This window comes from Netta rufina, assembly GCF_964035555.1.
Source record: "Netta rufina genome assembly, chromosome: 27".
In the NCBI taxonomy this organism is placed as follows: Eukaryota; Metazoa; Chordata; class Aves; order Anseriformes; family Anatidae; genus Netta; species Netta rufina.
The window spans coordinates 143,066-155,058 of NC_140151.1; the positions used below are offsets into that span (position 1 = coordinate 143,066).

Below are 11,993 nucleotides of genomic sequence, written 5' to 3' on the forward strand. Positions count from 1 at the left end.
AAAAAGCTGCTCTGCACACCAAGGGGAGAGGCTCCCCTTGACAGGCACTTTTTTCCTCCTCCCCCCAATGCTGCCATGGGCGGAGCTTAAGGCTCTTGGCCAAAGTGCATCTAAATCCAAAAAAAGCACTTCCAAAAATAAGGTGTGCCACTGCTGCTCTTTCCTAAGGGAAGCATGTGCTGGTTATAGCGCCCAGGCTGGCTGCTTGTAGGCCAGGTTCTGTATCCATGGGATCCAGAGTGAAATTGCTCCAGCACTGAAAACAGCAGTGTGGCACTTTGGAACTTCACCCATGCCTGTGGGAAACAAAGCAACCTGCTACAAGCTCTGTGTCAGCCCCAGGCTGCAATTCTTGCCAGACTTGAGTACATAGCTTAGAAAAAAACATACGAAGCAGCACTAGTCACCACAGCTCAGCCACCAGTTATAAAACAATGCAGGCTGCCACTGTGCAGTACAAGCACTGTTTTGCCAAAGGCCTGCAAGACTGAGGTGAGGCAACGCCAGCCAGCACATCATCCAGCTTTTTGAGGCTTGCACTGGTGAAGGGGAAAGGGAGAACGGCTGGTGTACAAAGCAGAAAGGAACAGCCACAACCAGAAACTGAATGGGGTCCTCCTGGGGAAAGTTTATCTGTCTTTGGAGCCTAGCTTCTCAATCAGTTCCTGCAGTGGAGCCAACTCCCGCCTGTCGATCAAGTTAAATTCCTGGCAAGAAAAAGCATCACAAGAACTAAACACACTGCTGAAAGAGCCACTAGAAAACACAAGGCTCCAGGTGCAGCCAGCACACATGCACTGGGAACCAGCTGCATAAATGCGTGCTGGCATAAATTCCCATGCAGACGTTACTGCAGCCATCTCTCCCATTTCTCTGCAGAGAGATTCAAGTGTTTTGGGCAAACCATGTTGCACTGTTGAGGCTGCTCAGCACAATGAGTCACCCACAGTTACAGGCTGTTAAATAATGGGCAACGTGAAAAAGGTGCTGCTGCTACCTCAGAGTCGGTTACTGAGCTACAAAACCCCAAGTTCTCTTTGAAGTCCGGACCCTTTGTGAGCTTAAAATTAGAGAGGGAAATCGAAGCCTTTATAGCCATCTTGCACAAAAATCAAAACAAGCCCCAGATGACACTGCTGTATGGTTCACATGGTAAAGAGGGTGAGAGCTGAGCTGTGTTCCATCACAATGCTGTTGTAGACCTTCAAAGAGCAAGTAGGCTCTTAAAATCCAACTCCCTTTAAAAGCAAATCAGGAAACAAGAAACCCTGGTGGAGGCATGTGACCAATTGTTCTGCAACTTACCTGCACAAAGAAGATAAAGTGCTTGAAGGAGGTGTTGAGGTGGGCCTCCTCCTGCAGCCGCATGACAGAATCAAAGTGCTGGTGGTAAATGTGGGCGTACACGCGGAATAGCCGTTTCAGGATGGTCTTTGCCACCGACATGAAGTTCTTGGGAAAAGGGACGCCTGAAAACCACCAATATGCGGGGATAAGTTTCAGTTTGTTAAGAAGTAAAAAAGAGACCTTCCGGTGGCACTGTGGTTCAGTCCTATATACAAGGCATGTTGCATCATGCAACAGTTGCAATTACCAATCTTTGAAGGGAAGAGGGTTTCGTCATCCAGCTGGTCCTGAACCCATGTCATCAAGTAATCAATGTACTTTGGAGCTGAGCACTTTATCGGCTTCTTTATGTTGGTGCCGTCTGCCCAATGGTACTCATATCTGTTGGGAGACCGAAAAAAAAAATCTTTGCTGTATGAGTAAAAGAAATACATTTTCATTGTGTTGTGGCTACTCTGGCAACAAGGCACTGCAGCTTCCTCCTTATCTTGGTAAGGTGTGCTCTGCAAAAGAAGCACTGCAGCAACCCTCACAAGTGATGTTCAACTGTGTATCAACCTCTTTCAACATCAGCATTCCTTTAAATGAGGCGTGTGATGGGGCCAAACCCCAGTGCTCAAGTTACTACATATAGAATCATACAGTTTTCAGACATCAACGGAGAATTCAGCACTCCCTCGGGGAGATGCACACCAACACATGAGACAGCCAAGACCCCATCCTGAGGCCATATGTCAGCCAAAAGCTTTTAAAAGCCACCATCTCAAAGTGACACATGCTTATAAATCCACAGCTCCTCAGAACTGGGGCACATTTCTCTCAGAACACTATGTAGCATGGAACTCTCCCTTCTCAGAGATCTTCTGCAAAATTGTACAGTAGGGAAAAAAAAACATGTTTCAATTGTCATGTCTCAACCACCACCAAGTGAAAATGAACACTGCACTTTAAACAGGAAGTCGTTACAGGAAATATCCCCAAATATAGAAACAGGAACTTATGATCTAGATAATTCTGGTTAGAAAAGCAGGGCAGGACTTTACACAGCACCCTACATATACTGCTCAACAGCCAGACTCCATGCTGCTGTCCCAAATAACAAGCCTCAACCAACCTTACCAACATGATACGCTGTTGTTGCTTCAATTCAAAGTACTTAAGTTCAGAACCATCATATATACTCTTCTTCAACCTTTCAATCTTCTTCAATCACTTTCACTCAGAAAAAAACAAGCAATGACCTCTTGGAGCACTTGCTCTGAGACAACAGATTGAGAGATGACTCGAACAGAAAGATCTGCCACTTCAAAGTTACATCTCTTATTTTCCTTAAAATAAATCTGCTACTGATACCATGCGGCTTCCCTAATGGACCACATCACTTCGCATGCAGATGAGTGACTCTACAGGAGCATGATGCTGTGCCCCAACACCATCCAGACACATCTGATTCCCTTTTTTAGTTTTTCTTGACACACTTGAGTGACCTGAACATCCATCCACTTCCCCAACACATAAATCGCAGCTGTAGACTGCCATAAACTTCTGACCTTGGTCCAGCAGACATGACCGGACAGCTGGCCTCTGTGCAAAACTCTGTGATGGTCCCATAGAGCATATTGATTTGGTTGAAGAAATCCACCGCTGTAAATGAAAAAGTATCAATTTTACCCAAAATGCAAACAAAGCAGACTGCAGCACCAATTTGCTTCCATTCAGCTGACATTGCCTCTGAAGATCACCATCACAGGGGTGAACATACTGCAAAGCCCTCCACAAAAGCAAACACACCATCATGTGGCTGACTTCAAGACCCTTTGACCATCTAGGAACATGAATCTCTCAGTCAGCTTTGATCTTTTTTTTTTTTTTTTTTTTAAATCTATTTTTTTTTTAATTTCTGGCTACTGCCCCTAACTTATTTGTATGGCATTAAGCTGTACATAACCTCCTAACTTCCTGTAACTTTGAAATAACTGCTTTAGTTCCCAGCCACCTTTGTAAGAAAGAAAATACAACTCCTAAGTTACCAACACAAACCTGGAGAATATGGTTGAAGAATACAGTTCAATTTTTTACCCAAGCTGTTTACTGTCAGTTTTTGCAGCTAACAGCACTAACTACTGGTTTTATAATTCCAAAATCAAGGCTTACTCCTAATTCTAAAAATAGCCTTTCACAAACCTAATCATCTTTACAAGTTGGAACTTGAAGAAAATGTACCCCAAAACCACAATAGTATGTATTTGTTTCTTGATTTTTTGCTTGCTTCCAGAGCACAAAACCCCTTTGACACTCAACTTACTTTCCTTTTATCCCTACCTAGTTAAACAGAATCTAGCCAGGATGTGAACTTCATCTGTTTATTATTATTATTATTATTATTTTGTTTGTTTGTTTTCTCTTAAGGATGAAACCCAAACATTTGTATTCCTCCCACTTCACTTCCACACATGGATGGATTGCTTTTTCATAGGACTTACTGTTAACTGCGATCCACTCGTTAAGGTCCTCTCCCTCTGGCAGCATAACTGCTTGCCTAAGGTTACCACTCCCCAGGGTGGCTTCTGCATGTTTCAAGAGTTCATACTGATGAGAGCCTTCAGGAATATTCTTCTTGGGTTTGAATGTTTTCGAAGATCGACTTCCACTGACAAAACAGAAACATTTCTAGTTAATCTGTCAGCTGCAATCCCTCCTAAGAAATATTTCCTTCCTGATACAGCTGAATTACTCCTTGCCATTTGGCACTTTTAGCTGTGGTAACACCAGCTGTTTACCCCTCCCATCCCCCTACCAGGGTGAACATATCATATGCTCAGGCCAAAGTGTTTCCAACAGCCGTGTGCACACTTCCCTTTTTACATGTAATAAACATTTGGTGCAAAGGCCTAAAAACTGATCAGCAACAGTTGCATTCGGAGTGACCCAGGAACCAGGAAACAAAACCACCAGCTGACTGGGTCAAGTTTGACAGGGCAAAGACAAGACACTCAGACACACCACAGAAACAATCTGCTCAAAATACCAATTTAACAGACTCCAGCCCTAAAACACAAATTACTGTAGCAGTTGCAATTGTCTCGTGTTCTGCAACATCTGTGCCACTGCACAACTCCATGCCCCTACAACAGTGCCAAAGCTGCTCTCCGCAGGGTGCTCAGAGGGACACAGGTCATTGAACTGAGTACTGGCTTTAGACCCGTGCTCAAAAGCTGATACTGCCAAGAGCGGAAGGAATTTCTGTGCCTCCAAACCACAAAATGTTAACTTTCAGACTGAGCAGAGCCTACAGTGTCCTGTTCTCAGCCTTTGCCAACTCTGCTTCTGACTTAGGGTGGTGCAAGCTGAAGCATCAAGGAGGGTACATATGCTTCATCGCTGGTCTGCTGCCTCCCCTCGTTGTACACAACCAGCCGTCCTTGGCTCACGCACCCTTCACACCAGCTTCCTGGTTCAGCATTACTGCATGGCCTGATGTCTTTGCACACTGCTTATGTGCAACCTTCTGAGCGGAAATAAAAGACCCTTCAACCCAGCTCATTCTTCAGCCAAGCCACTGCCTCCTGTCACACCACAGGCAGACAACACAGGCCCAGCACATTGCTGACCACAGGCAGAGTCCCGAAACACAGACCCAGCACACTGCCGACCCCAGAAAGAAGGCGCTCGGCCCCTCCCCACACCACAAAACGATACCGATCCTTCCGTCACGCCCGCCAGGCTTCCAAAGCTAAAAACCTTTCGGAGCACTCACACCACACGGCCGTGCCGCAGCTCACCCCTGCAGCTGGTAACCGACACCTTTCCGCACCGAACAGGGCCACGAGTCCGACAGCCGCCACCCCCGAGGCTTCCCCCGACCGACGCTGCGCTCCCCCAGCCCCTCGCGAGGCCCCCGCCGCCAGCTCCCCGCCTCCCCTCACAGCCCGCCCCGCGCCCCCTCCCCGGAGCCCCCCGCGGCCCGGCCCTCACAAGAGGAAGCTCATGGCGAGCGGCGCCGAGCGGCCCGAGGGGAAGCGGCGCCGCTCCCGCCGCAGCCGTGCCCCGCAGCTCTCGCGAGACCTAGCCCGGGCCGCGGCCCCGAGCGGGGCCGGGCCCTCGGCGCGCTATAAGGGGGCGGGCGGGGCAGCCGGGGGCGCCTCTCCTCGGTGCCGCCATGGCCCCCGCGCTGTGCCCGCTCCGCGCCCTCGGCCGGGTCGCGCTGCGGCCCCCCTGCGGCCGCCGCCGCCTGCACCTCAGCGCGCACAGGTAGGGCCCGGCCGCGGGGTCGGCGCTGCCGGCGACGAGTGAGGCGTGAGGCGGGTCCCCAGCGGCCGCGCCGGGCGCTGCAGGCTGATGAAATCCCGCTGCCGCCTTGCGTGGCGGGGCTGCGGCAGCGGGTGTGCCCCGGGGGGGCTCGGCTGGGGGTGCTCGCCGTTAGGGTGAGGTGCGGAGCGGTTAGCGTACCGAGGGAGCCCCGTGCTTGAATGGGTCGGAGCCTAGGAAAGAAGGGAGCGCCGCACGCCGTCCCAGGTTCGCGCTGGGGTGTGAGGCTTTCCCGTGCTCCTGCTCTGCGTTGCTCTGGGCCTGGAGCAGCTCCGGTGGGGGCTCCCCTTTGCTGCAACCGTGCCTGGAGCACGGAGACCCCTCACGAAGCAGTGCTGGGCTCGTGGGACTCGGGGAGGAGGAGGAGGAGGTCTGTGCGTCAGGTAGCTGGGGCTGCTCAGTTCTGGGGAAGAGGACTGCAGCAGCACGCCTTGTGTCTGTTGGGCTGTGGGAGGTGAAAGCTCTCAGGCTGCCTTCTAAGGGACGGTTGTCTCCTGGGTTTCCTTGGCAAGTTGGTGGTGGTGCATCTTGCTTGCTGATTGCCTCAGAAATGGGCAGGTCCTGGCTGTGAGTGATGCCTGTGTAGTGATGCTGGGGAGCAGCTCCCCCTGCTCTGTGTGAGGGGCCTGACAGAGGAGCAGAGTGCTTGGGTAAATACTTGGGTAAGCGAGTGAAGAACTCATCATGAGGCCTTGCAGGAAGGCACTGCAGTGAAGTCTAAAGGTGAATCTTGGGTAGGTCAATCCCTCACAGAGGGACTAGTGAGTGAGAGTTGCATTCTAATGTGAGTGATAGCCATAACCTGAAGTAAAAAACAAATGTGAGCAGTGTGCACAGGCTGTGCTGATTGGGGCTGGCAGCTGTGGCCTCATTAGTTGTAATCTGTGCCAGCCTTTCTGTATGCTGCAGGGTATCCAGTTGCTTGGAATGCATTTGACAGAGACTCTATATTCTTCCTACAAATTTAGACCAGAGAAGTATGTGAGGACCCGTTCTGACATGGTTCAAGTGGACAGCTATCCCCTCAACTCCAGATAAGCACTGTAGTCTTTTGAAGGGGCTGGAATTGAGTACCCAATCCAGTTCTCACAATCTAAAGAGTTGACTGGAGTGGTGGCAGCAATTAGTTGAGCAGGGGAGGGCATGTGCCAGGTGTATGCGAGGTGGAATGGTGGTATTCCTGAGAAATCTATGGGTGACCGGGCTCTCTAAGAACTGCACTTGGTGCAGCAGTATGACACCCTTCTTTGCTTGTGTCAGACATGCCAGAATTGCTTGGTAACTTCTGTAGTGGAAATTCCACTTAAGTGGAATGAGTTCTGCCTCCTCATGTAAGTCATTTGTAGTGAAACTCATGCCTTTGAAAGGGAAGGGTGACTGACTTTTGAAAAGTGGAGGCTAATCATATAGCCCATGCTTCAAGCTAAAATACAAATGATACATGTGTACCCCCAGTCTTGCAGAGAAGCAGAGTGTATAGTTTCTTAGGCTTCACAAAAAAAACCCTCTGTCCCTCCAGTAGTTTTGCTTGTTAAGTTTCCAGCTCTACTGCCCAAAGCATTAAGACTGAAATATGCTGCGTAACATAGCTTGCAGAAAAAAAAAGGTTTGTAATAAAGGCTTGTACTTGGCTCAGATGAGAGACAATTCTGTCCTGCTTTGTGGTTAGCACCTGTTTCTTGTGCTAGTGTTGCACAGAGCTTGGATTTGATGTTCCTAACAATGCTGACTGCTTTGGTAACACTTTTTCCACTGCAGAGATGATGCAGTTGTGATTTCTGGAAGGAAGCTGGCCCGACAGATCAGACAGGAAGCCCGTCATGAGGTTGAACAGTGGGTAGCAGCTGGAAACAAGAGACCTCACCTCAGCGTTGTTCTAGTTGGTGAAAATCCTGCAAGTCACTCCTATGTATTGAACAAAACCAAAGCAGCTGCTGATGTTGGTAAGTCTTGCACTCTGCTCTGAAACTGGAGCAAAGTAACTGCTTCCTGTTTCATTGGCTGAGGGGAGTACTCTATGCTGGAAACTGTGGAAGCTCTTAGGATGCATCCACGTGGCTGCTTTTCACCTCAGCTGCATCGCTGTCTAGGTTTATGGCAAAACTTTGGCTGCATTCATAGTAGTGCTGAGATGTAGTTGATAGGCATAGTTTGAATGTATTATGGCACTTGAATCCTCTAGGGCAACATCAAGCTCTACAGTTTGGGTTTGCAATCTTTGCAGGCCTGTGTAAAACATTGGCAAGGCTTTGATTTGCCTTTTTAAATTAACTATCCAAGCTGCAATCACATTGAGCAGAGTCTTGCAAGCCAAGGTCAAATTTAGTGTTCAGCCAAAGATTTCCTGAGTATACTTCTGGAGAAATGTGCTGAAGGGGGTCCAGGGCACACAGTGGTGTTATTTCTTACTGAGTTCTGTGCTGCTGAAGCCTTATTTGGAACTGACATTTTAGGCCAACATCCCCTTCTTACTGTGGTGAAGAGGGTCTGCAGGAGGTGCAGTTGCATGACATCATAACACATTTGCATTTAGTTTCTCCAAGCCCTCCATGCACCTTTGGAAGGCCTCTGGTTTCAGCAGGCTTTCCCAGGAATGACTACACAGACTAATGGTCCTTAATCATAACTTGTGAGACTTGTGTAGATCTACAACCTGGAAGGTGTTCATTGTTGTATGAAGCATGAAATTCTTGGTGTATCCATATTGGGTTTTGTGCAGAAATGAAACTAGACAGTTTAAATCAGCATGGATTCGGAAAATTGCTTCACACTTGTATATATGCTGCTGTCTAATGCAGCACTCTCAATGACTGCACAGGAATCAGCAGTGAGACGATTCTCAAGCCAGCTTCAATTACTGAGGAAGAACTACTGGATTTGATTGGCAAACTAAATAATGATGCCAATGTGGATGGCCTGTTAGTGCAGCTTCCTTTACCTGGTGAGTAGCTGGATATCAATCTGTTTCATTTTTATATAAAGATTTCTAAGAGTTTATGTGCCATAAGGAGGTATAGCTCAGGAGTTCTTTTGCCACATGAAATGTGGCACGCTGATGTAGCTTAAAGAAATTGATTTTACTACTTCATCATACTGCTCCCTATATGAGTTGAGTTGATGGGGGTCATGGAAATCTATTCTTGTGTGAGGAGTATCAGCTTCCTAAGCCAGGAGTTTAAATTTGGTTGTGACACTGAGGCAGTCTAAAAATACACTCTGCATTAGCGACACTGTAGTTCCCAAGTGGTTCCAGTCCCCTTCTGCTGGGAGTTCTTAGCCTTGAGCTCACTGGAGGCTTTGAATAAATTCAAGCTTACAAACTTTGAAGGGGTTGAGGGGCTAGTGCAGTGAGCCTGGCTTCTGGTTGACTGCAAAATGAATTATTTTTTTGTCTGATCCCTAGTGCTAAAGCTTTTATCTTTTCCAGAACACATTGATGAGCGAAAGATTTGCAATGCTGTGACTCCAGACAAAGATGTTGATGGCTTTCATGTAATAAATGTGGGGCGCATGTGCCTTGACCAGTATTCCATGCTACCAGCTACCCCATGGGGTGTGTGGGAGATCATTAAGAGAACTGGTAAGCTGTTGCAGTATTTGGCTGCTGTATGGCTCAACTCCAGCTTGTATTTGTCTTAAGACTCTCATGTCTACTGCAGGCATTCCGACACTGGGGAAGAATGTGGTGGTGGCTGGCCGGTCAAAGAATGTGGGAATGCCCATAGCCATGTTGCTGCATACAGATGGCAGGCATGAGCGCCCAGGAGGTAGGAGCTTGCTGGTCTTGGAGCCTGTGCACCGGGCAGTTGTGGGAAGAAGCCCTTTGCCTATGCCACAGTCTTTGTTAGGCTTTTAAACAGGTCCTAGGCCTGTCTCAGGGACTATGACATCATGTGGGCTGTGGTTGAGGCTGGAGAGTTAACTCTGCACATAGGCAGTCTTGTAATGCTTCAGAGCCTTCTTCAGTTAGTCCTTGTCCTTCTCTATACAAGACCTCTGCCTTTGTAGGCTACTCCCAGTGGTTTGTCCTCAGGCTCCTGTATTCTTGCTACCTTCACAGGTGTCCTCAAAGGTGAAGAGTTACAAGTTTGACAGGTTTAGGTACACTTATGGGTAAAAGGCTTCATGTAACCCCTTTTGCAGGTGATGCCACAGTAACAATATCACACCGCTACACTCCAAAGGAGCAGCTGAAGCAACACACGATCCGTGCTGACATTGTGGTAGCAGCAGCAGGTAAGACTGAACTCTCAGTACAGGTGAGACACACAGAAGATGCTGCACTGCAGCTTGTGTGATGTTTCTGTTGGGAATCTTTTCTTGCTGAAGACAGTTCTGTTGGTATATGTTCCGGGGCCTCCCTATCTGAGGCATCTCTGGCAGCACAAGGATAATTTAGTATTCTTATGGCTGCTGGCAGCTGCTGTAGGCAAGGGCTGGCTGTTTGAGCCAGCCAGTGTATCCTGTGATTAAGCCTAGGAGAGTCTAGCAGAGCTGTTTGTGGCCCTTTGAAATGCAAAATGACATCTGTCAGGAGGGCTTTGTGTGCCAGCAAGCACTTGATCAGACCTAAAGAACAGCTACAAGTAGATGTACTCCAGGTTGGAAGCGGGGTCTTGAGCTATCCCCTTGGCATGGGGGGTAGCTCATCAACAGAAAAGTTGACTTGGGTGTTGATGCTTGGCAGCTGAAGCTTGCTGTAAGCTTGTGGGAAAGGAGAGAAATGTGGGTTAGAAATTGGGTATGAAGAGAGATAAAATACTGGAAGGATTTGAACTGATGTTTGAAGGTAGTGTTGCATAAAAGCAGAAATGCTGCTGGCAGAAAAGAAGGCATGTTCATAGTCAAAAGTGGTCAGTAAACCAGAGAAAAGATCACATGAAACAGTTAAGTTTTAAGTGGAAGGTAGGATGAGTTCCTCAGCTGATGCAGTATGTGGTAGAACCAGACAAACACCCCACATTGAAAGGGGTGTTCCAAATTCTTTGCCAGACTTCTTTCTTGGGGATGGATTCTAGTTCTTTATACTGAGACTATAAGTGAACAAATCCTTGATTTCTGGGTGAGATGAACCTCTCAAGGAGTGGCACTGGATTTTGCAACTGTGGCTAGATTTGTATTTGTGAGGCAGGAAAAGGCCTGGGTGGGTCAAAACCTACAGGGCTGGGCGGTGTGAAGGTGGGGTTGAGGAGGAATGGGACTGTTTAGCACCACTATAAGCATGTGGTTCTGTTCTCTTACAGGCATTCCCAACCTGATCACAGCTGATATGATCAAAGAAGGAGCTGCAGTTATTGATGTGGGGATAACTAGAGTGCAGGACCCCATCACTGCCAAACCAAGGCTGGTCGGGGATGTGGATTTTGAAGGTATAAAAGACTATGGCATCTCATACTTTGAGCATTAAACTCATTATTAAACTTCTTAGCATGCTGAGAAGGGGTGAGAAAGTCCTGGTTCATGTAGTGGGGCAAATGCCGACCCATCCTAAAGCTCTCTTGCTTGTGCATTCAGTGTACAAGGGAAGAACTTTCCTGTAATATGGTATGGAAACACTGTATATTGCAATGCAGAAGAGATTCATCCTGGACAGTTGGTTTCCTTTGTCTCTACTGAAATTTATAGCCCATGTTCCTGCTTTTAAATTTTATCTTATGAAAACACATGGAACTCAACTTTTGGCTTGCTATTTACTGGCCTTGCTCACAACTTAGTTGCAACAGTGCCCAGGCAGGCTGTTCTGATGGGCTCCACATCTCCATATACCTTGCAAAAGGCACTTGAAAGTCCTTTTGGAAGAGAGGGCAAATACTCAGACTATTACTTTATTGGAGAGCTTTGCAAGAGTATGCATCAGGCCCATCCATATCTGGTTTCAGATTTGATTTGTTGCATAAACCTAGCTATTAGATCTTTCTTTTTTTCCCCAGCCTGGGCTATGAAGGTAAGCTTGCTTAATAGTGGAGATGGTCAGGCTATGGTATGCTCTGTGTTGCCTTGGGTAATGAGGAGGAGAGGGGAGGGATGGGATAGTTAACTTGAGACTAATAGTCCTTAGCTGGCAGTCTTGGAGAAACTTCAACAATATTAGATTGATTACAGCTTCATACTAGTCAGCCAGCTTGGTAAGTCTTACTGCTCTTGACTTTTATGCTAAACTATAACTCCTCCCCATTCTGCAGGGGTGAAGAAGAAAGCTAGTTACATCACTCCAGTCCCTGGAGGAGTTGGGCCCATGACAGTTGCCATGCTGATGAAGAACACCATCATTGCTGCCAAGAAGCTGTTGAAACCCAAAGCACTGGAAGCCTTAACTGTTTAACGTAAGACTGTTTTTA

At 47.7% G+C, this 11,993-nt stretch overlaps 2 protein-coding genes across 2 annotated transcripts in view; one reads left to right on the forward strand and one right to left on the reverse strand.

Moving 5' to 3' along the window:
* MOB1A (MOB kinase activator 1A) lies at positions 1 to 5,464 on the reverse strand. The gene is made up of 6 exons (XM_084302404.1): positions 5,323 to 5,464; positions 3,831 to 3,997; positions 2,898 to 2,991; positions 1,595 to 1,728; positions 1,306 to 1,469; positions 1 to 707 (listed from the first exon to the last, which is right to left on the reverse strand). The coding sequence occupies exons 1-6, from the start codon at positions 5,334 to 5,336 to the stop codon at positions 630 to 632; spliced, it is 651 nt and encodes a 216-aa protein (XP_084158530.1). The 5' UTR covers positions 5,337 to 5,464; the 3' UTR covers positions 1 to 629.
* Positions 5,393 to 11,993, forward strand: part of MTHFD2 (methylenetetrahydrofolate dehydrogenase (NADP+ dependent) 2, methenyltetrahydrofolate cyclohydrolase) — a 13,151-nt gene continuing 6,550 nt past the window's right edge. Inside the window, exons 1-8 of the mRNA XM_084302403.1 lie at positions 5,393 to 5,598; positions 7,414 to 7,598; positions 8,474 to 8,596; positions 9,083 to 9,235; positions 9,315 to 9,422; positions 9,799 to 9,891; positions 10,899 to 11,024; positions 11,838 to 11,978. Of these exons, the coding sequence (XP_084158529.1) occupies positions 5,507 to 5,598; positions 7,414 to 7,598; positions 8,474 to 8,596; positions 9,083 to 9,235; positions 9,315 to 9,422; positions 9,799 to 9,891; positions 10,899 to 11,024; positions 11,838 to 11,977 (1,020 nt within the window). The 5' untranslated portion in view covers positions 5,393 to 5,506 and the 3' untranslated portion in view covers position 11,978. The remainder of the gene's footprint in view (positions 5,599 to 7,413; positions 7,599 to 8,473; positions 8,597 to 9,082; positions 9,236 to 9,314; positions 9,423 to 9,798; positions 9,892 to 10,898; positions 11,025 to 11,837; positions 11,979 to 11,993) is intronic.

What these genes read in the sequence shown, in the direction of transcription:
- MOB1A (XM_084302404.1), bottom strand. An exon ending in GTCATGTCTGCTGGACCAAG is followed by an intron (nt 1,729 to 2,897) that starts GTCAGAAGTTTA and finishes GTCTCCCAACAG; the next exon opens with ATATGAGTACCATTGGGCAG. An exon ending in ACTTTATCTTCTTTGTGCAG is followed by an intron (nt 708 to 1,305) that starts GTAAGTTGCAGA and finishes TTTTCTTGCCAG; the next exon opens with GAATTTAACTTGATCGACAG.